The following is a 21,299-nucleotide window of genomic DNA, read 5'->3' as shown; positions in this document are numbered from 1 at the left end:
TTTTATCGTCACTACTTTCCATGTAGCTTGAGCACAGGATTAAAAGCTTGTGCTTCAGGGCTCAATGGAAGCAACACCATTAAATGGAGTGTAACAGAACAGTCCAAGATCAGAAGTGAACACTCCAGGTTTAAAAGCTTTTCTCTTAAAGTTAATGTCACCCTTGTAGATTTGTGTCTGTTAGCATTTTACTTTACTCACAATCCCAGAATACAGAGAGCAATAATTGAAGAAATGAAGAAAGTAAAGACCAAAGACCAAACCATATTGAAGCAGGGTTATTGTGGTTTTAAGGACTTGATTATATGTGTACATAAAACTAAATTTTATAAAAGTATAAAATGTGAAAGTTGTTCCTCATAGGTTATCTTTACTGCACGTTGGAAGAATTTTGGTGTTTCAATTTTCTGCAAGGAATCGTTTTCCTGTTGTAAGCCTAGGATATGTTGCTAAAAGGATTCCTAAAAGCTGACTTTTTTAGTATTTAGCCATTATTTTTTTCTATTTTGCTTTAATACCATGTCACAGAGGATTTAAAGTTTACATTTTTTGGAAGGTTTTCAAAGACTTTGAAAGATTTAGGCCAGACAGCTGGGTGTAGGATTAAGGGGCATGTACAGTATATTCACCATAAAGATATTAGTCGTCTTTCTCACAGGATGAAAGCAGGCCACATTCTTTAAGTACACACTATACACCTGAGAGTGACCTACATAAACACCATGAATCGTTTCCAGTAGTTCAGTGTGCACCAGAAGAAAACTGTAGTGTTTTTCTTACATGCACACTGTTTCTATTGTAATCAATCCAGAAATAACTTTTAGAATGTAAATGACTATTTTTCACTTTTCTACAAAGATATCCAATACAGTCATATACTGAACCTGCAACTGAACTCGAAAGTTGTGATCTTCAATATTGCTGAGGCTAATATGTAAACCTATGTCAATTATTCAATGTGTTGATACTATATAAATGTATATAGTATGCATATTTATTCATCCATTCACCCATCCATCCATTTTGGTATCCTTCTCGCAGCCAAAGGATTCTGATCACGTTGGACCAGACATTTTTTAAAATATATTTCACAGCCCATCCACTGCCAGTCGGGAGATGTAATCCCTCCAGCATGTCCTGGTCTGCTTACAGGGGTCTGTGATCAGTGGTCATGCCTGGAAGAGCTCCAAAGGGAGTCGCCTACAAAGTCATTCTTATCAGGGCCGAATAATCTCAGCTAGGTTCTCTCAGTATCTCGCGCCCATGATCTTGACCTTTTGGTAATTACCCTTTTTATGACTGTAGTTAAGGAAGGGAACGTAGGTTATTCACATTGTGCAAAAGCTTGCCTTCCACTCCACAACATCAGGGCCAGCACTCTAGAGTAGGTTTTACTGGGGAAGCTGAAGAGTGTGATTCCTCTGTCACAAAAGGTGGGACCCCCACACCTGGGATGCCATGTCTGTATCATGATCTCTATCCACCTCCCATGCAATGTTGAAGAGGCACATTAACCACAACAATCCATCACTGTCCAGTGCCCTCAGCAGTCGACCCCAGTCGCATACTACCATTGCACAACACCGTCGCAGTGACTTGGGCAACAGGGATGGCTCACACTGAATCCGAGGTTTCTGGCATCGCTCTCTACAGCTAGCCCTACTTCAGCCCAGCCCTCTCACTGCCAAACCTCAGTCCCCGGGAGACCCGATCACACGTCCACTCGGCTCTGCAGCTAGCTCTGGACTGACGCCCCGAGGTGGTCTATGCTCGGGGAGGTATCCGGCTGACTCTGAAAGGATTCCCACGGCTGAGGCTCATCAGCATTTACTCCCGTGGTAGACGAGGCAGCGCATCACTCTCCATCGAGAGCTCCACCTCCCAGCCAAAAACACCCCCTGTGGTACCACACTTGGAAAAGGAATTGCTCACAACGCCTCCCTCGCCTAGACATTAGAAAGTGACAATTAAATGACACAGCATTAAAAAAAGAACAATCACCATCCCACGTTGAACTCCACGTGCGCGTCGAACAGAGCGACGACCGGGCCGCTGGCAGCCCTCCAGCCGCTGACCCGGGAGCGGATCAGGCCCTCCTGCTTGGTGTGACGGATCATCTTTACAAACCCTGGGTACCGGGTGTTCATCTCTCCCACGTACTCCTGCAGCTTCTCCTTCAGCTCCTCTGGGAAGGAAAGAAAGCCGCCAGGAATAGCAATGAGGGTGTGTTGTGAAAGCACCAACAGACTGTTGCCTTTGTCACATGTTGAAAAAAACAAAACAAATTAGTTGAATTTTAAGATTTCCATGAATCCACAGAACTCCACCCCCAGATTGTACTGCTTGTTCCTGTACTACAGAAATAGATATCAAATAGATGTTAATTATTTGTTAAATGTGCTATATATTTAGAACTATGGCTATTCACAAGGCTTATGTAGATATTCTTACCCAATAATGGCAAACAATAACTGGGATTTCGCCTTTTTATCATCTCTTCTGTCTTCTTAATTGTGAATTGTGGTACCCACCTGAATTTGAGCATTAATTATTGTATTTCTACTGTATCTTACAAAAGCTATCACATAGAGTCATGAATGCGACTAAATCATGAATCTCAGTCTAAATCATATTTTTGCTTAGAATCTGTAAAGTTGTGTTTTTTTTTCTCAAGGCGTTTATTATGAGTTTGTGAGTTTGAAAAACAGACAGCAATGAAGTTTGAATAGAGAGCAGAATATACCGTGAGACGCAGGGAGGCAAGGCAGTGGTTTGGGGGGAAGAGTAGGTATTTTTATGTACAGTATACCCATTGTTTTTCCTGACCCAACTATCCTCACCACCAAAATTTAGCATCTGGCTCTAGTACTGCCTCGCAGTTGTGACTCCTGAAGAGGGCTTCTGCTTGTGCTCGACTGAAGGTTGGTAAGGGTCAGCCAAAGATATTGGGTAGTAAATGAGTTCCACTGGATGAGAACAGAATCAGGCTGGACGACAACAAACTGCTTTTCCTGATCTGGCAAATTGTTTCACATGAAGGGGGGTGGGGAGGGGCTTATCAATATTTCTCACACAACAGTCTACTATGCAGCACATTCAACAAACTGCCTGAGAACATCCTTCCCACCTTTTTCTGACTCTCCCTGATCTCTTAAATGCTGCAAATGTGTCATCACGTAGACATGGGAAAAAAAAAAAAAACATCTTTGCTCATAGCCTAGCCGTTCGTACCACCTTCCTCTGAGCTTAGCTAGATTGGGAATGCTTTTGTTTCACGAAGCCCGCCTGCAAACAAGTAGATATATAAATAAAAGCATTTAGCCCTGCAGGATGCTGTAATTGCTCACAGTGGCAGGGCTGAATTATCTGGAAGACAATGCCGTTCCACAGTTCTGTCTCTGGTGCTGTCAATCGTCTGTCTCAAGGCTGTTGACTTTATTCTTTTACTACCACCTAATTGAAGGCTGGGGACATCATCGTGGTAGGCCATTAGTGACAAAATGTGTTTTTAAAGGGATTCAAGGAATGCACCTAGCTAACCACCAAGCTTAGGTTTGTTAATCAGAATAAAGGAAGTCTAGGAGCAAATAATTCAACATTATTTGAAAAGCAGTGAAGACTCATGCAGGTTCATTTTTTTGTGTGTCATTATATTACAGTACATGGCATACTGTAACTCAAGCACTGCTTCTTTTCTTTAAAATATACATTTTTTTATAAGCTTGCCATTCTAGACACATAGGTCATGGCTGTGTGTCTAGAATGGATCCCTATTATATTACTCCTGTTTCACTTAAAAACAGCTTCATTCCTGAAATCCTTTTCTACCTTTCTGTATTGCTTCCTTGTCCTCATCAAAAGCAACCTACACTGCTCAAGGGCACACGATGAAAAAGGGAAATGTACCATTGATGACACATCCAAGTTTCCACAATTGTTTACCATCTTCATCTCTATCATTATGGGTCCTTTCAAATTCTCTTTGAAAACATTAATGCTCACAGTTGTGAATGCTTCTAATTTTTTTCTAATTGAAGCTTGGTTGACCTTCTTCATTTTTTTGCTTTTGTAAGTGAAGCAGCAATAGTGAACTATCTGGGATAGTCACACGCTTTCAGTGTGCTCGAAACTACAGAGACCAGGATGGGCTCTGAGCTGATTAGCCACTAGCCCTTTTCCAAATTTATTTTACATTTCACTTTATCCAGTGGAGCAAAAATGCACCTGTTAGGGGTTCATACTTTTTCAGATTATTTACTATTCTGTACATACTCTTTCAATGTATGCACAATCATGAAAATACACTTTCAAATATACAGTATGGGACAGTAAGGGATTAATTCTTTAATTCAGTGTGATCATTAATTTTCAAGAGTTCCAGTCAAGAAATGTCTCACTGTATCTGCCATTTAAAATGTTGTGCTTTTTGGCACGTGTTGCAACTCAGTGTTGCAGATCCTTTCGGAACTTAGCTTGTCTGTTTGTTCCTACCATTTATTGAACAGATGCCTTTGTCTTCCCTTTAGGCCAATCTCCATTTGTTTCTTTCTTTTCAAATAAGCGATCATTGCTGTTTCTAATAAAACCGACCAGATGATATGATTTATAGGAAAGAAATGAGAATTACAGTAGTTGCCACTTACTGTATTATTGGAACAAAAAAAATGAAACCAGTGTGGATTATTCTGCACATTATGCTTTGGAGAGCTGTAGTACAGGATGCTGTACAGTAGTGCACACACAAAATGCTGCTGGAGAAATGTGTCATCCTCAGCCTCTGCAGAAAAATTGAATAGCTTGATGTGGAAAAGGCATAGTGCTTCTGCTTAGCAGCAGGAGACTGACAGCTTACCTTAAAAATTGTGACTCTACATGGATTGTAAATCAGAGCATATTCTTCTGAACATCAATGTGACCCATATTTTTCAGGCATTTTGTTTTTTTTAAATGGGGCTGAATTCATGTTTCCATTAATTTACTATCTGGGATCTGTTTTAATTTTTTTTTTTGCTTACAAAGTTTCCTGTGTATTTTTATGTGCTTTTTTGTGAGTGTATATTTGTGTGGGAAGGGTTGTTTTCAGCAGATAGAGTAACTCAATTGCTCTGTAAAATAAAAAGTTTTTTTTTTTTTCAGCCATGATGACTGAAGGTTTAGCAGTAATATATACTGTATATATTTTATTCAAAACAAAAGATAAATCTTCAAATTCTGCTGAAGCAGACTATCTTACAGAGGCAAACTATTCAGCCTGAACCAAGCTGTTTATAGATTTTATTTATGCAATTATTATGTATAAATTGATTATTTGTTAATGATGCAGGGAAACTATGTGACTTATCTGTCTTTGTCTGTTAGCTATGGGTGTTTGCTTAGAATATTGTATGGAAATTTATACAACAGTTTTTTTTACAGTCTTGTGGTTAATTGGATGATCCCCTTTGTGACAACAGTGGATTAGTTTTAAATGAGAGGTGGACATTCTCAAAGCATATTGCATGTGCAATTTTTCACTTCAGAGAAGGAAAAAAGAAAAACTTCAGGGAAAAATGTAATTTCTCCTTTCCAGAATATCCTCCATACTGAAAAGCTACAGTATATCCTAGTTGCTATTAGTGCAAGTTAGGAAATTTAACGCTGCTGAAATCTCCACAAGTCTTTTGCCACCCTGTAAACCTGGTGACTTGGTAATTTAGAAAGACCTTGTTACATTTCATATGCTTCTGATGTGTTGTGCTTTCTTTCCTTTATCTCTTTCAGCAGACTCCCATAATGCTGTAACAACTAAGCAATGCCATATAGCTATAGGCTGCCTGGCAGCATTATCTGATGTCAACCGAATTCACAATTCTCAATACAAACTCGACTGCCTTCGATCGCTGCCATCTGCTGAGGGTGAACTTTTTACCCTCTTGGAGAGAAAACTTCTGCTGAGTTAAGGTGTATACGATCCAGGGCAGATCATAATCTCACTGCCAGAGGCCTTGATATAGTAGCTGGCTGTTAGAAGTACTGAACTGGATGTGAGTGTGCTCTGTTTGCACTACTCTTTTGTATCATTATTATTTTGTAAATAGAGTAGTAAATTAAATAATGAAAATCAGGACATGTTTAAAGCATTTTAATATGTAATTAGTATAAAGGATATTCAGTATTACATAAAAAATACGATTTAGGATAACAAGAAGTTGAGAATAGTCTAGATAGAACAGTAGTGTCATCTTAAAGTAACTTCAGATCACCAATAACTTTGTCGATCATTGGATATATAAGTATGCATGAAGCTGCTGAAGATCTGTCTCTTTCTAATAGTTTTTTGTTTGGAACACAGTTTTCAGTACTTTACAATTTCGTTTAAATTATAATATTATTGTATGTGCCCTGGAATGAATTGGTTTCATTAGGCTATATTCTCTGCAATGTGCTCTGGCTCCTTGTGTTTCTTTCGCAGTTCTGCAATATTACCTAGTGTTTTCCTAAAAAAATATTTCTGGACAGACTAATCAGGGAGAGGAGATGGCAGGAAGAATCAATGCAGATTGTTCATTAAATCTGATTGATCAGATCACGATTCCCTGAAGTCTTCCCTTTGCATTATGGAATAGCTGGACACCAGAGGTACCTTTGTTGGTGGTTTATCTCGTTTGTGGTTATTTGATTCAATAGAAGTTTTAAGTTCCTGTTTTTAATTGATTTTCTAAACAAACCAAGCATTTATTTTTTAGTTTGAGTAGGCAATATTAGCAAATATATCTATGATATAATAACATGAAGACCATACCATCTACCTGCCTTTGTCCCTTAATGAAGGAGTCATGGCCATTTAAATTTCTTAATCAGGTCATTTTTTTCTTAATTAAATTTTCTCCACAAAGATGTCACAAAAGACTGATGGCGGTGTTCTATTTCCACCTTTTGTGAGAATATTTGTTTCTCTATGGGTTGTCATTGTGATTTTCTGCCGTCTTGGATCAAACTCATGCATCTAAAAGATGAATAAGCAAACCCCGGTTCTAGGGTTTCTCCTATAGCCTTTTTCATTCACTTGATCTCTTCCAACCAGCCTTGAAAGTGCCTTTAACAGGTTTGCTTTGAAACCGGCAGGGATCCAAAAAGTAGTTCGACTGATAATCAGGTTATTGGAAAACAGCTGGGCTTTGAGTTGGCTGATGAATGGAACATCCCCATTGACCGCAATAATTAAGATTAATGTTGCTCTATCATTGCCTTTCAGTGGCTTGCTAATAAGACCAAACAAATCCACTGGTCCAGCCTCCCGTAATCTGTTTTGCTGGACATCTACAATATATACAGTACTTGGCTGTCAAATATTTACTGCAATGCTCCTGCAAACCCTGTTTGATTAACCTGATTTAATATGACACAGGCATAATATATTCTGCTCAATCTAACAGCCATGTTTTAATAATTTGGTTATTGAAAAACACTGCATATTGATTACCAGGCATCAACAGCATAATATATTCATTTGGAAATCCAGTTCCTTGGTGATTTTAAATGCAGACATTCACAGCTACACTCAATGAATTATTATTTTGTACAGATATGAAAGATGAAGGTGAGATAAATGTGTGATATATCCCAAATCATTAACATTAAAGTAATTAATTTCAGTTTATGATATACTGTAGACTTCAGAGTGACTCAAGACTCGACTTTTTATTGGCCATTGGAACTAAGGGCCTGACTCTGGCTGGACAGAAATGATCTGAATACAACTCAGCAAAGTACGAAGCGATCTACAGTACATCGTCCGTCACGCACTTAATATTTTCATCTTGCTTAACACCCTACTCAGTACCAACAGCAAGAGGCACAAATCTGTGACAACTAATAAAAAAATAAAATTCAAAGATAACTCTGATCCATGGACCACAAAATGAACAATACTTAGCTCCACTTAAAACTAAAGACACCATTTATTGTTAAAAAAAAAGATTTTACAGGGTGAAAAAAGGTATGCATAGATGTGTTTTGTGCAATTGAATTTTGTGCATCAAATGCAACAGATGTCTATCAATTGCGCACTCCTATAAATGACACTGTTAAGAAAGAACAGGCCTACACTGGCTTTTACTGGCAATGTGACAAGTTGGGCTATGTGGCTGATTTATCTTACTGCTCATAAAGTGTAAGCTGAGAGCATTTTCAAGATCTCATCCATTAGCATGCTTGCCTTGAGTGGCTTACAAAACAAAACAACAACACAAAGTTTGGAGAAATTAGTGGGCAAAGCACACAAAAAAATGCTTTCTTTTAATTTAATTGCTTAAATCTGCTATCTTTCAGGCACTGTGGAATTATGGTAAACCACATCAGAATTGTGATCATTTTTTTTAACTAGAGCTCATAAAATTTCTATAAATAATATATAATTATATACGTAATAAATACATATAGAGATTAAGTATATGAGCTCATATAGTTCATCTATATTGTTTTTTCAGATGTCAGTAATCCTGTTGTTTGTCGAGTGAATTTGCCTATGTAATACTCAAACACCTTTTAACATATTGGATCTTGAATCTAGTCCATAGCCTGCCCACTTAGGGATAACTAATAGGGATTTTTTTCAGAAATCCTGCAGTTATTTCAGGGATGTCAAACAGGAAAACTGTCATTGTTTGGAATAGTGTAGTTGCTATTGGAGGCTGTCAAGCAAATAAGAACTAATTACTTGTGAGGCTAAGAAATGCTACAATCAAGAGGAGGTATTTATCTATTTCTCCCTGTTGGTGTGTTGCTAGTTTATTGATCAAAAGATCTCATTCAGCTATATTTAATTAATTAGCTTCAAAAAGCTTCAGTTCAGTACAGCTTTCAACAACCAGCCTCATCCATATATTGTAGATTTGCTTCTAGTTCAGCACCCACCAGCCTTTTGTATCACTGAGGTTCACTGGTGATTCTTGAACAGTTAATACCTGTAAGGCTTTTTAATACCTTTATTAGGTCCCCTAAAAATAACAATCTGTTCCATTCAAGGCAAAAGAAAGTGGGTTCCTTTAACCTGTTTGTGAAAGGCATGTCTTTCAGACTATGAATTAATCTGGAAGGTCTTCTTTGAACTTCTCCTGGGCATCAATGCCCTTTTGGTGGTGACTATACAGTATACTGATAATAATCTTATTGTTATATTTATATTCTTACTTAAAACCCTTTTGTGGTTGGCTTTTCCAAATGCCACCAATATTATTACGTGTACATCCATGATACTTGTTAGCTGGGCAAATGGAAGACAGTATCATAAGTAGTTAATTGGATGTAATTTACAACTGTTTTACTAATCTTATCTTATTAAACACTTTCAGAGACTATAGAAACTATCCTTCAAACTTCAGAGAGTTCTTTGGACACTTTTACATGTTCTTGTTAATATAAATGCTACTGCTCTACCTAAATTACCACACTCTTCACCTCAACGTTGTGTTCAGTGTTTTTCTGTAGCAAAAATGCAGACAAATTATCAATCAATAGGTCTTTAAAACTCATTTGAACACAGGGAGTTTATTTCAGATTTAAAAAGAATTTAGATTAGATAGAGGAAACAGCATAGCCACAGACCTGGAATGTTTAATTTCAGGAGCCTGATTGGCAATAAATGCATTCTTGATAAACATTAGGTCTGGTTTATGTTATAAAACAGACTTGCGTTCATAACTTCATTAATAACAAAAATATACTGTATGTACTCTGAACCATACTTACTTGCCCCAGGCTTCCTTCAGGGAACAAACAGCATTTCTGCTATAAAGGTCCCCAGAACTCATTTCTAAGATTGCCTTTGCTGCTGCTTCATAACTAAGATTTGAGTTTAATGATCTCTTAATAATTTAACTGCAGTGATCTTAACTTCAAAGCCTCTTGTATATACATATGTGGGTGAAATGTATTTTGTTTAAATAAATGTGACACCCATTGCAGTGGGAAATGTTGTTTAAAGGGTGATTGCATAAGCTCTTTTCATATACAAATGAGTTTTGAAATAAACTCCTCACCTCATCACCTGGGATTCTGGTACCAAAAACAAAGCTCATACTTTTGCTAAGAAATATACATTTTGAACAATTTTGCTTTCAGCAATGACTGCTTATGCAATATTCTATACTGCACTGGGATTACTTAGAAAAAAAAACTTAAGCAAAACAACTGCTAGTAACTATAAAAAGTCTTTAAATGATCAACTAATTGTGTATGGAATTTGGACTTTAAATGCATATTTTTAGTTTTAACATTCTCTTTTTAGAGAAAGTTAAACTTACATTAAGTTATTATATGAATTTAGATATGACAGTGACTGAAAGGACTTTTAGACATTTTTAAATGAAGCACACTTTCAAATCTGGTTTCTGCATTACCCATCACAACAGTACCGGATGAAAATTAGTTCAGAAATAAGCGGTATTTACAATAGCAAGAGCAAAATAATGCATTTAATATCCTCAACAGATTCCGTTTAATTAAATATTTAGAGAGACTAGAGCGAAGAGTTATGATTTTGTATGGTAAACTTGCCAAAGAAGACATGATATCAGATTTATGATAAGCAGAATAACAAATCTTTGACTCTGAGGGGTTAAACCATGTATTTATTTCTCATCTGTTACCTCTTTGATATACTGCCTATTCTGTAGATATCAGGCATGCTTTGAATTTAAACAAGTAATTTTGTTATTCTAATGATTATACATCTCCTCAATATTCCAGTGTCATAAATAAGACATATGCTCGGCAATTAAACATTGCAATCCTATTACTCTAACCATTACTGCCCCATTTCATGATCAATGCTGTAAATCAGAGAGATGTGCTCTGCATTTGAAACCTCATGTTCTGGGACTAACACGTGACTCCTAACAGACTCTGGATCTATAAAATGATTTTTGAATTAAAAGTTTTCTGCTTTACTAATAACCTACCTACCATTACGTGCTGCCCTAGTGATTGGCAATGCTCACAGCTTATTTGCAGTAATTATTTTAGTACAGTAGTTTTCTTTAAATTAATTAACTGTATTAAAGAAAATTGCCTTGTCAAAATCGCAATGCAAGAGCTGTCAAGGATAGCTAGAAGCTAGGTGGGGATTTTACTGAAACGGCTTTGTGATCACAAAAATGGGACTTGTTTATTGCAATTAGGCTAGTAAATGCACAAGGTTAGGAAAGTTTGATTGTGAAATTTGCTCTGCACTATTAATTTAGTCATTAAAATATCTCAGTAGAAAGCTGGCCTTTGCATTTTTATTTTTGTATTTATAATTCATAAAATGTAAATTGGAACCCATTCCATTCCGTATTTAAAGTGTGTTCAAATTAGGATTCATAATAATTCATACAACTCCTAAATGTGAAATCGTGATTTTTTATTCAACTTAGTTGTTCTGGCATGACAAAAAAAAACCTTCTTCTCTTCTTTGGAGTCAGAAGAACAAAATCTGCTTTCCTGTACCTCAGGTCCTGTTAAAAGACATTAAGACAACGTCCTTTGAAAGGTTCTTTCTGAAAGACTTATGGGTTTGTACACGCCACATGAGAGGTCCGATCAGCGGAGGGAGCAGTGCAGCTCTCACTTTTTAACGGTGCAAGCTCAGACACGCAGGGTACCTCAGCATCCCTGGTGTGCAGACACACGCAGTGTCCCTGGTGCACAGGAAGACAAGGCATGCATTAAGATTGAAACGCATACAATGGTATTTTAAAATAATTTATATCAGGTGTTGTGCTTTCCTTGGCTTTACAATGATTTATTGGCAGCAGCACCCCAATTAGCTTGCTTATCGAGCACAGTCTTGGACTTGATTGTATTATGCTTTTAGCCATATTCTTTTTATTTTCCTTTGTGAGTGTATGAAAATCCCTGTATTCAACGAGAAAGTACAGGAAGCATCCCTATGAACTGAATTCTTAATGTAGCTATTCATCAGCAAGATGTGTGATAGTGGTGGTGAGTGACCTTGTCAGGATGTAAATTCTGCACGTGCACAGTACTGGATCAATCCACACAGTGCATGGGAGATAGAACTTCAGACATGACTGACAAAAAAAGAGGATGAGCAATATATAATAAGGTGGGACAGGTTTTAGGATTGTTATCAGTTAATTGTTTTCAGCTATTTGGTATCAAAATTATTTTTCCATTCATGCAAAGGTGCATCAATACAATAAATCAGATATCTACATGAAATGCTTTAATATGGGAAGGAAATGTTAAAGGCAGGCAGAAAGGTAAGCTTAATAAAGCTAATTGGCACTTACACTTTTCAGAGCAGTCAGACTGTTGCATGTTTTGTATCTAAACGTAAAGGTTTTATTCATTGAAGGTTACAGTTTTGCTGGAATACCAATAGGTTGTCTTAATTGAATTCTCTGAAGACTGACTAAGCCATCTATTGATGTTTGAATTCTGTCTTGTATTAAAACTCCCCACTGATGTTAGTTGAGGTCTTTTTCATTGTACTAAATAATGTGTCAGTCCAGAAAATTTAATTACATTGGACTGGCTCCAGTCATTCAGGTGCTTGTGCAATTGGGCTGCCTCACTGAATAACCCTGCTGGAAGATACATGGAATAAACATATGATCCAATTCACCAGCAATAATCTGGGCAAATTTACCTTAAATTTCTCATGAATTGTGTGCTGTATTTCCAGAATGTTAATTATGATGTTACTGCTCAAGGCAAGTTTGGGCTTTAGTGCTATCTGCCTGGAAGCTGAAGCACTTACAATAAATTAGAATTGGTGAGCTTGTTTTACAATGGAGTAGGAAGATAAACAATTTAATCAATTTGTTTACGTTTTACTGAAATGTTTGTTATCATGTTAAATAAAAAACAGAAGCTAGTAAAATACAGTTGTGGAATACATTTTAAAGTTTACAGAACATGGCATACAATAGACCTTAATAATAATAATAATAATTGCTTACACTTATATAGCGCTTTTCTGGACACTCCACTCAAAGCGCTTTACAGGTAATGGGGACTCCCCTCCACCACCACCAATGTGCAGCATCCACCTGGATGATGCGACGGCAGCCATAGTGCGCCAGAACGCTCACCACACATCAGCTATCAGTGGGGAGGAGAGCAGAGTAATGTAGCCAATTCATAGAGGGGGATTATTAGGAGGCCATGATTAGTAAGGGCCAATTGGAAATTTGGCCAGGACACCGGGGTTACACCCCTACTCTTTTCGAGAAGCGCCCTGGGATTTTTAATGACCACAGAGAGTCAGGACCTCGGTTTTACGTCTCATCCGAAGGACGGCGCCTGTTTACAGTATAGTGTCCCCATCACTATACTGGGGCATTAGGACCCACATGGACCGCAGGGTGAGCGCCCCCCGCTGGCCCCACTAACACCTCTTCCAGCAGCAACCTTAGTTTTTCCCAGGAGGTCTCCCATCCAGGTACTGACCAGGCTCACACCTGCTTAGCTTCAGTGGGTTGCCAGTTGTGAGTTGCAGGGTGATATGGCTGCTGACCTTCTTAGGCTTTAGTATGTATGAACATTTCTATTTTAACCTTGCCTATTCTTTGACATTTAATGTGAATATACTGTTTTGCTATGGATCTTCGGTCATCATGTTATTTTATAATAAGATGGGAAGACTTCTGTCCTTGACTGTAATTACTTTATAAAGTACAACAGTGATTAATCCAGATTCCAGCTAAAAATCAGATATAATTGACAAACTCAAGAATTTAATTTGTGGAAATATTTATTAAAGAGCTCCTAAACTTGTCAAATAAAACTGTGCTTGTTTACTGCTTTTATTTTCCAAAAGGGAATTCCTGCACCGTCTTTATTTACCTCCAGTGAAGTGAAAAGCTTATAGAAACTTAAGTAGCATTAGGTATACTAAGCCCCCAAAAGGAGGCTAAAGACTTCATTGCTGTCTGTTTTAACCATTAGTTTTACCTTGATAAGGTAATGAATATGCTGTAGATTTCCAGAGCCAGTCTAAGGGGGAACAGACAACAGGCACAATGCACAGTCTTTGAAAATGTAATATGAAAGTGGAGAGCAGCAATAGGTTGTATCCCAAGGAATGTTTAGTCTCAGTAGGAATGTAGTGCTATTCCATAACTAGCTCTATTGACTATCTTGCATAGCCTGAGGTGCTCTTTTAAATCAGCAAGTAACTCTGCCCTAAAATCCCTCTGTATTTTCTCCACAGTGTTTTGACCAATCAGACCAGAATCTGGAAGAAGTTTTAAGGTTGTAGGCATCATTACCCACACTAATGTGCCCAGGGGAAGATTCACAGACGAACCTGGCTGGAGGTGTACATGAACAAATTGATGAACCTCAGGCTATAAACACAACCAAGGTCTTCATGACCTTTTCTATTAACATGTCTTTATAGAGAATAGTTCATTGAGTTACTCAGAGTACAGTTTTTTGTCAAAAGTGAGTGACACTTCCTCTGTGCTTTAAAAAAGTATTTCGCAAATATTTCCAGCTCTCATCACACTTTTAACATCCCAGACTTTTTATGAACCACTGAATGATTTTAAAATATTCAGCCTTACTATTGCAAGAACTATTATTTTGAACTGAAAAATAGACTACAATTTTATTGAAACTTTAATTACTTGAATTTTTTTGCTAGAATTTCAATAAAAAAATGCAAGCTTGTTACAACAAACATAACTTTAATATTTTGTTCAGTGCTGGAAAGAGCTACTTTATATAAGGCTCCTGAATTGTACTTTCTAAACCTGATCTCTTGGTTCCATGGGACACCTGAAGCCTTTTAATGGTATACCGGTGAGCCACACCACACAGTTTAGGAAAGCTCTGCTTTCTACTCTTCTTTTCTTTCAATTCCATCCAGTTCTGACTCAAACTCCCTGCAATTACTGACTCCTAGAAGTACTCCTCTTTAACTGTTTATTAGCGGTGGAGCACAGCCCACCTGTTTCAATCTTATGCATTTTTGTGCATTCAGATCTAAAACCTGTGGAACCAGTCATGTTCACAGAGAGACAAAAAGTTAATCAGAAGCTGTGAAAAAAACGGTTGGTAAGATTTTGTTTTAATGAAGCACAACAATGTAGATTTTCTTTAAAATTACTGAAAAATGAAGAGTTATGTTCCACTTGATATCTTTTGCTTTATGTGTGATATCAATAGTCACATATATATAAATATTCATTTGTGAGAGTGTATTAATTGTACTCCTTAGTAAACAAAAATGAAGAAGATTTAAAAAGGTAGGCACTTACCATTACTACTGTTGTCATCCACCAGAACAATCTCTTTCAGTAGGTGAGTGGGAGTTCTTTGAATGGCAGATTGAATGGATCGCAGGATGACAGACAGGGCTTCATTTACAAAAATAAACACGATACTGACCTGTGGGAGATTTGTGGGATATGAAATGTTTTTGCACCTGTAAAAAAAAATAACAAAAAAAAACCTTTTACTTACAAAAAGCATGTGGTGATTAAAAGGATATCAGATAAGCTATAATAAAAATAATCTTAGGTGAGTGCTTGCTCTTGCTCAGCAATAGAAATTATATTTGGTTGTATAACTGATGGATTCTACAGTCAGCAAATCATTTCAAATGTAATCTCTTACCAGTTGCTTCAAACCAGGGTCTCAAAGGCAATTCTTGTGGGGCCTATTGACTTCTGAAATGTGCTCCACCTGAGCTGTCAGTTACTGTACATAGTTGGTTTAACTATTTAATTAACCACATACACCATTTGTAATTCTTCTAATCAGGATCTAGGGTGTTTGACAGGTAATTGTATCTTTAATTGTGGGCAGGGTTTGAGTAATCTATTGTGAACAACCTTAAGAATATTCCTATATACAGTGTTTCAAACTAGGAAAATAATATGGTTGTTAAAGTGACTGTTGGGGTTGAAACATAAGTCTTAAATCACTACAAAAACATATATCCATTCATCCAATTTCAGTTATCTCTTAGTATGAGTACAATGTTGTATATACATACTATATAATTAATTCCAACAGCAAAAGCTTTCTAAACTATTAATGTTAGTGTTTTCTTTTCTGGAAGAGTAAAAATATCCTGTATAAAATCTCTAGGATATAAAACATCCTGTAAAATATATATTGTTTGTGTGAGAGAAACTCACTTTATCACACATCACAGCCAAGATCACAGCAGTGAAACCACCACAATAAAATCAATTAATATGTTCTTCTACAAAATATATCAGGAGTAAGGGTGCTATTTTACCAGTTAACAAATGTTTTAAGGACTGATCCTTTAATTGGTCTGTACTGGCAAAAGTCCTTTGTTGATCTCTCACCCTCAAAGAAGCTGTTCCCTTACATTTTCCTACTAAATCCATTTCACTGACAGGTAATATCTGACATTTCAGCTTTAATAGCCTAAGGAGGGATCTGTCTATACATGATAACAATGTTATGTACTTTTGTAGATGGGGAAAAAATGACCTCTGCAGTGCTTATGCTCTAAAACGTACTGTGTTATTAAAGGTAAGACAACTGTTGCCACAGTAACATGGAAACAGCAGAAAGTGCCCTTTTTGTTATTTTAGTATTGAACGAATGCCAGTATCTCTCAAAGATTTAATTGTCTCTTGAATATTAAGATATGAGGAACAATTAACGGGATCTGTTATGTATTAAAACCTCTTCACATTAACCTCATTAGCTCTTGACATAGTTCCCATTGGAGAACTATGTTTCACAGTACAAACGTACCCTAAGTGAATGTTTTCAAATTTGTTCAAACAAAGCATCTTTGATGATCTGAATTATCCTCAGTAATTCTCCATGTCTATGAAAGGAATTGCCTTAATATGTATTCACCTCAGTGGAATGACACAAGGGCAAATCAGTTTGCACTGAATGCAAATGTGTTCTGACATCTTTATGTGTCTTCTTCTAGGTGCTGAAATAACTGTAACTAAATGCCCTGGCATTTTGCACTACTGTTACCACCGTCTTCTTAACAATCCAAACAGAAATGGGGATCCATTATTATAGAAAGACAGTTTTCACCTCCTTGACTGTCAATTTACTGCTGCTAGTTAAGATGTACCTGGATCAAATTAAACGATAATACAGTAGGCAGTCTTCTATAAGGCAAAACTGAGGAGGAGGTGGTTTAGCATGCATGTGAAAATAAGACACACAGTTGAAAGATGAAGCCATGTTTCAAAAGGACAAATGTAGCATAAAATAATGAACAAAAGAAAAATTATCTGCTTTCCCTGGAGTACTGTACGTGTTTCAAATATCTTTTAGGCTGTACACTTTCCTATAGAGGAAATTAAATTGCACCAGAAGCAAAATTAAATTAATCAAATTGCATTAAAATAATAATAATTTTTTATTATGATTGCTTAATACCACAAACTTCTAGTAATAAGACATATTAATCTATTAATATTCTTAAGGAAATTATAGTCTAGAATAATATTCTATAATTTCAAAAGCATCTAAATCAGATGTATTTATCAGGCAAATATTATATTAGAATACTATTCTAGTATTATTCTGTTTGTTTTCAAAAACATCTAAATCAGAATTTTAACCACTTTGCTTTAGCTTAACTGCCTTTTCCATCAGGGTTTTAGCATTCTTAACCTACTATCAAAGCTTAGAAAGCCAAAGATGTTTTTTAATCTTTTTTTTTATTATGAACCACTCTTTTCCTTGATTAAAAACAGCTTAAATAAATTGCTATAAAAGATCTGCATTCATTACAGAGTATATTCCCAGCACTTTCTGATTCACATGACATACAGTAGATATGACAGAAACCGCATTGCCATTTTTGCTCTCAACCCTGTGATCCTATCCACATATTCTTAAGAGCTCTTCTTAACTGAGAAGTCTTGTATCAATGGGGATAGACTGGATGGCCTGGAATTTAACTCCATGCAAGAGCATTTTAAGCAGATTGTCAGCACCCAATCTGGACTTCCATGAATTTTTGCACTTTTCCAGAGGTATTACTGTGATTTGACCATGGATCTTCTGTGGTTTCCAATGGTTTTACAATGCTTTACTACACTGAACCATGGGGCACCATAGTATTCCCATGGTATAGTGTAGTACCACAATGAGACCATGGTACAATTGTGACAAACCCATGGCAAATGTACCACAGAAAACTATCATAAGGAATAAGTCAGCTTTTGCCTATCCACTGGTGCACTGTTCCACTTCCACAACCAGAATCCCACACAGTAGAGCTTCTTTTCAAATAGGCAGAAGAATTAATGATGCTACTGTAATTAAGTAATAGCTGTCCATTAACACGAAAAAACCCCAGTCATCAGAGCAACATTTTTCTGTTCTGTGCAGAAAATGATCAGGTATGTTTTCACCACTTTAAAGTTTTTTTTCTGGTACAGTGGACCAGTTGAGTGTTTAAAAATCCAAATGCTAACTCACTCATGGTGCAGCTTGCAAAGTTTGAAACAAAACCTTCCTGGACGGTCTGGTGGGCAAAAGACAGTAGTTCTGCACTTCGTCTGGGATCTCCACCGGGGGAACAGAAGAGTCACAGTGTCCCTCAGCAACTGCCACATGAGAAAATGTATGCAGACTAGAACAGCACCAGGGGGAGCCCAGGAATCTAGAATTTATTATTTAGCTGTTCTGCCACATGAACCAGTTTCCAAATGAGTTATTCTGACATCATGTAATTTTTTTTTGCAGGCCTTTATTGCTACACTTGACTGGTACCAAATGGAACTAGGCTATTTCAACCAGACGCTGCCCAGTCAATGGCCCGGGGACATTAAGAGGGAAATAAAACCAAATCTTAAGAGGAATCAACAGTAATGTAATTACATGCGCACTGCGCCATCAGTAACAACAGGTAGGTGATTTATGATTGGACTTAGACCTTAACTTTAAGGCTAAGGGTAGAGAAGACCTCAACAAGGACAGTCACGACACCAAAGTTCAAAAGTAACCAAGTCAGAATTTCACTAATGGTTGTGAAAGCAGAATACTAGTTGTACAGTATATCAAAATCGCCCGGGGCACATGAACATTCAACATTAAAAAACATATTTCTTTTTAAAAAATCTGCTTTCAAGATTTACTTTTATTCAAGCCTGTGTTCTTTTTATGTTTCATTGTTGGAAACTTTTTAATGATAGATGGTCTGTTTGACAGCTCTATACTGTATGAGGATTTTATAGTCATTCCGAGCACGGAGCACCAGAACATGTATTTATTCCTGTGTGCCGAGATATACAGTATCTCTTCAGGAATTATTTGTGAACGGCTGCTGAATACAAGACAAGGGTCAGTGTGGCTTCAGGGCAGCCTCGTCTGAAGGCAAGACTCAGTAGAAGCATATATTTCCTCACTGAAACACACACTTCTTGAGAGGAGATTGACAATCTAACTTAGAGCCACACGACAGGACTTCCTGCAGCCCGGAATTGAAAGAAGTGGTTGGAAAATGGGTGGATGGATGATAGGATTTAAAACTGAAAATGGCTAATACAAGTTCAACAGTTTCTTGTGGATTTTTTAAAACTCTGACACTAATCCTAGAGGGCTTTTGACATAAAAATAATGTCAAGATTAAGGTATTCTTCATTTTGTTTAAAATGTAAAGAAGCCCATGAGGACAATACCTCCTTATTACTGTACCTCCTTAGAGTTATTAGCAGAAAACGTAAGTAAGCTATTACAGTGTTTCATTCAAAAACACTAACACTGAAAATAATTTCCAATTAATCAAAAACCAGCAATGCACAAAGATGCAGTGCTATACTTTTTAATTAAGTGAGGACGTGAACTTTAATAAATGAAGTAGCAAAAATGATGGCTGGGCATTGGAAAATGTGAATACCTGTACAGTATATTTCAACCACAAAGTATCACCCTTTCTCTGAGATTTCTCTAGAGTTTTCTTTCACTATTTATGTTTAAAGATCCAACCGTGATCAAGAAGTGCACTAATAGGTTACCCTTCAGGTCTGAGGTCAGGTATCTGTCTGTCTAGAGAAAGTCGATCGCTAAGGTATGCATTATATCCGTAGTACTGGAATTTCTTCAGTGCAATCCTCCGATTCTCAGGGCTAAGGTCCTGACCCCAGTGTGCAAACAAGGAGGAATCAGAAAAGGACTCCACAGCTCCATTCTCATCCTCCTTCGGTGGTGCTTCTGGGAAAAGAAAAAACAGGAAAAGGCTATTTTAGAGAAAGCAGAAACTGAGAATGAGAGAAACCGGCAATACTTCGATCACACAACCAATCAGGCTTTATAAGTAACTGTTGAACTGCAGCACTTTTCTTTCAAACATGCTTTCTGTGAACCTAAAGAAGCCGCAACCGTTTAGGTTTCAGTAGGCCATTTGGGCCACGTTGCATGTTAAGTTTCTGTTAGGTTATCCGAGGATCTCATCCAGAAGTCAGGAAGTCAGGTACTGTACAACAAGGGTGTGGAAGGGTGTTTCCAGATTCCCAAAACCTTTCTGTATAAAAAGATGCCACTTTTTTTGAGCAGCATAGTTCACATGATAATCAATCCTCCCTGATGATCATGTTTTTACCAGGTTTTTAATCCCCTGTGACTATTGTTTTCAAATTTGTAAAATTTCGCCACCTCTTTACATTGTTATCCAAATTTATTTGCACAAAATAATCGAAAGAATTACACATGCAAGTAAATAGTTAAGCCAAAGCCACATTATGATTTGAATAAACCCGGCCTCTCAGACTCAGCTTCCTTTCTGCTGTTGTTGTTGTCACTGATCTTTCTGCCCTGTGGCAGACAACATGCCTGCGTGCTTCAGAATTCGAGCCCAGCACATTTTGATACAGTGCATTCGTTTAGACAAGGAACTTCTTCCTTCTTTAGTGGTCATTTATAATGTGCAGTAAGTCCAGCCAGCTTATCTTGAACATCACACATACGCCCCCTCATTAACAGAAGGTCTCCTGTATCACAGGTGTTCTTAGCAGCAGTCCTTACTCTACAAAATGTGTAGCTACCACATCAATCTGCTTATAGAAAGCTGAGCACTAGAGGGTGTCACATACTTCAGTAACTGATAACTAGGCAGAGCAAAAAGCTGTCAAAGCAGAGGGCATAACTATATTAGACGTACAACCAAACACATCCGCTAAAAAGTTAGTGTCCATTTTGAGATGTGATGCAATGAAATGCTGTTTTCATTTGTGGACAGTAAATATATACCTGAAAACCAGGAAGTGAGTGTATCTTATGAGTTAAAAAAATCTGAAAGCTACAAAGCATAAAAATGTAGCACGAATACTTCCATATAATTAAGGTTT

The 21,299-nt window shown here is 37.2% G+C and overlaps 1 protein-coding gene across 2 annotated transcripts in view; it reads right to left on the bottom strand.

The window, feature by feature from the left end:
- The window catches only part of galnt18b (UDP-N-acetyl-alpha-D-galactosamine:polypeptide N-acetylgalactosaminyltransferase 18b), a 131,469-nt gene that overhangs the window by 39,307 nt on the left and 70,863 nt on the right, over window positions 1-21,299 (bottom strand). Inside the window, exons 2-4 of one of the 2 annotated variants that reach the window (XM_015338423.2) lie at window positions 20,046-20,166; window positions 15,252-15,418; window positions 2,002-2,185 (exon numbers count right to left, since the gene is read on the bottom strand). In XM_015338423.2, coding sequence (XP_015193909.1) covers window positions 2,002-2,185; window positions 15,252-15,418; window positions 20,046-20,166 — 472 coding nt within the window. Of the gene's footprint in view, window positions 1-2,001; window positions 2,186-15,251; window positions 15,419-19,970; window positions 20,167-21,299 lie in introns of both variants that reach the window. The other variant, XM_006642499.3, reaches the window with a different exon arrangement.

Source organism: Lepisosteus oculatus, chromosome 21, assembly GCF_040954835.1.
Source record: "Lepisosteus oculatus isolate fLepOcu1 chromosome 21, fLepOcu1.hap2, whole genome shotgun sequence".
Taxonomy (NCBI): Eukaryota; Metazoa; Chordata; class Actinopteri; order Semionotiformes; family Lepisosteidae; genus Lepisosteus; species Lepisosteus oculatus.
This window is presented reverse-complemented; position numbering and strand designations above follow the sequence as displayed.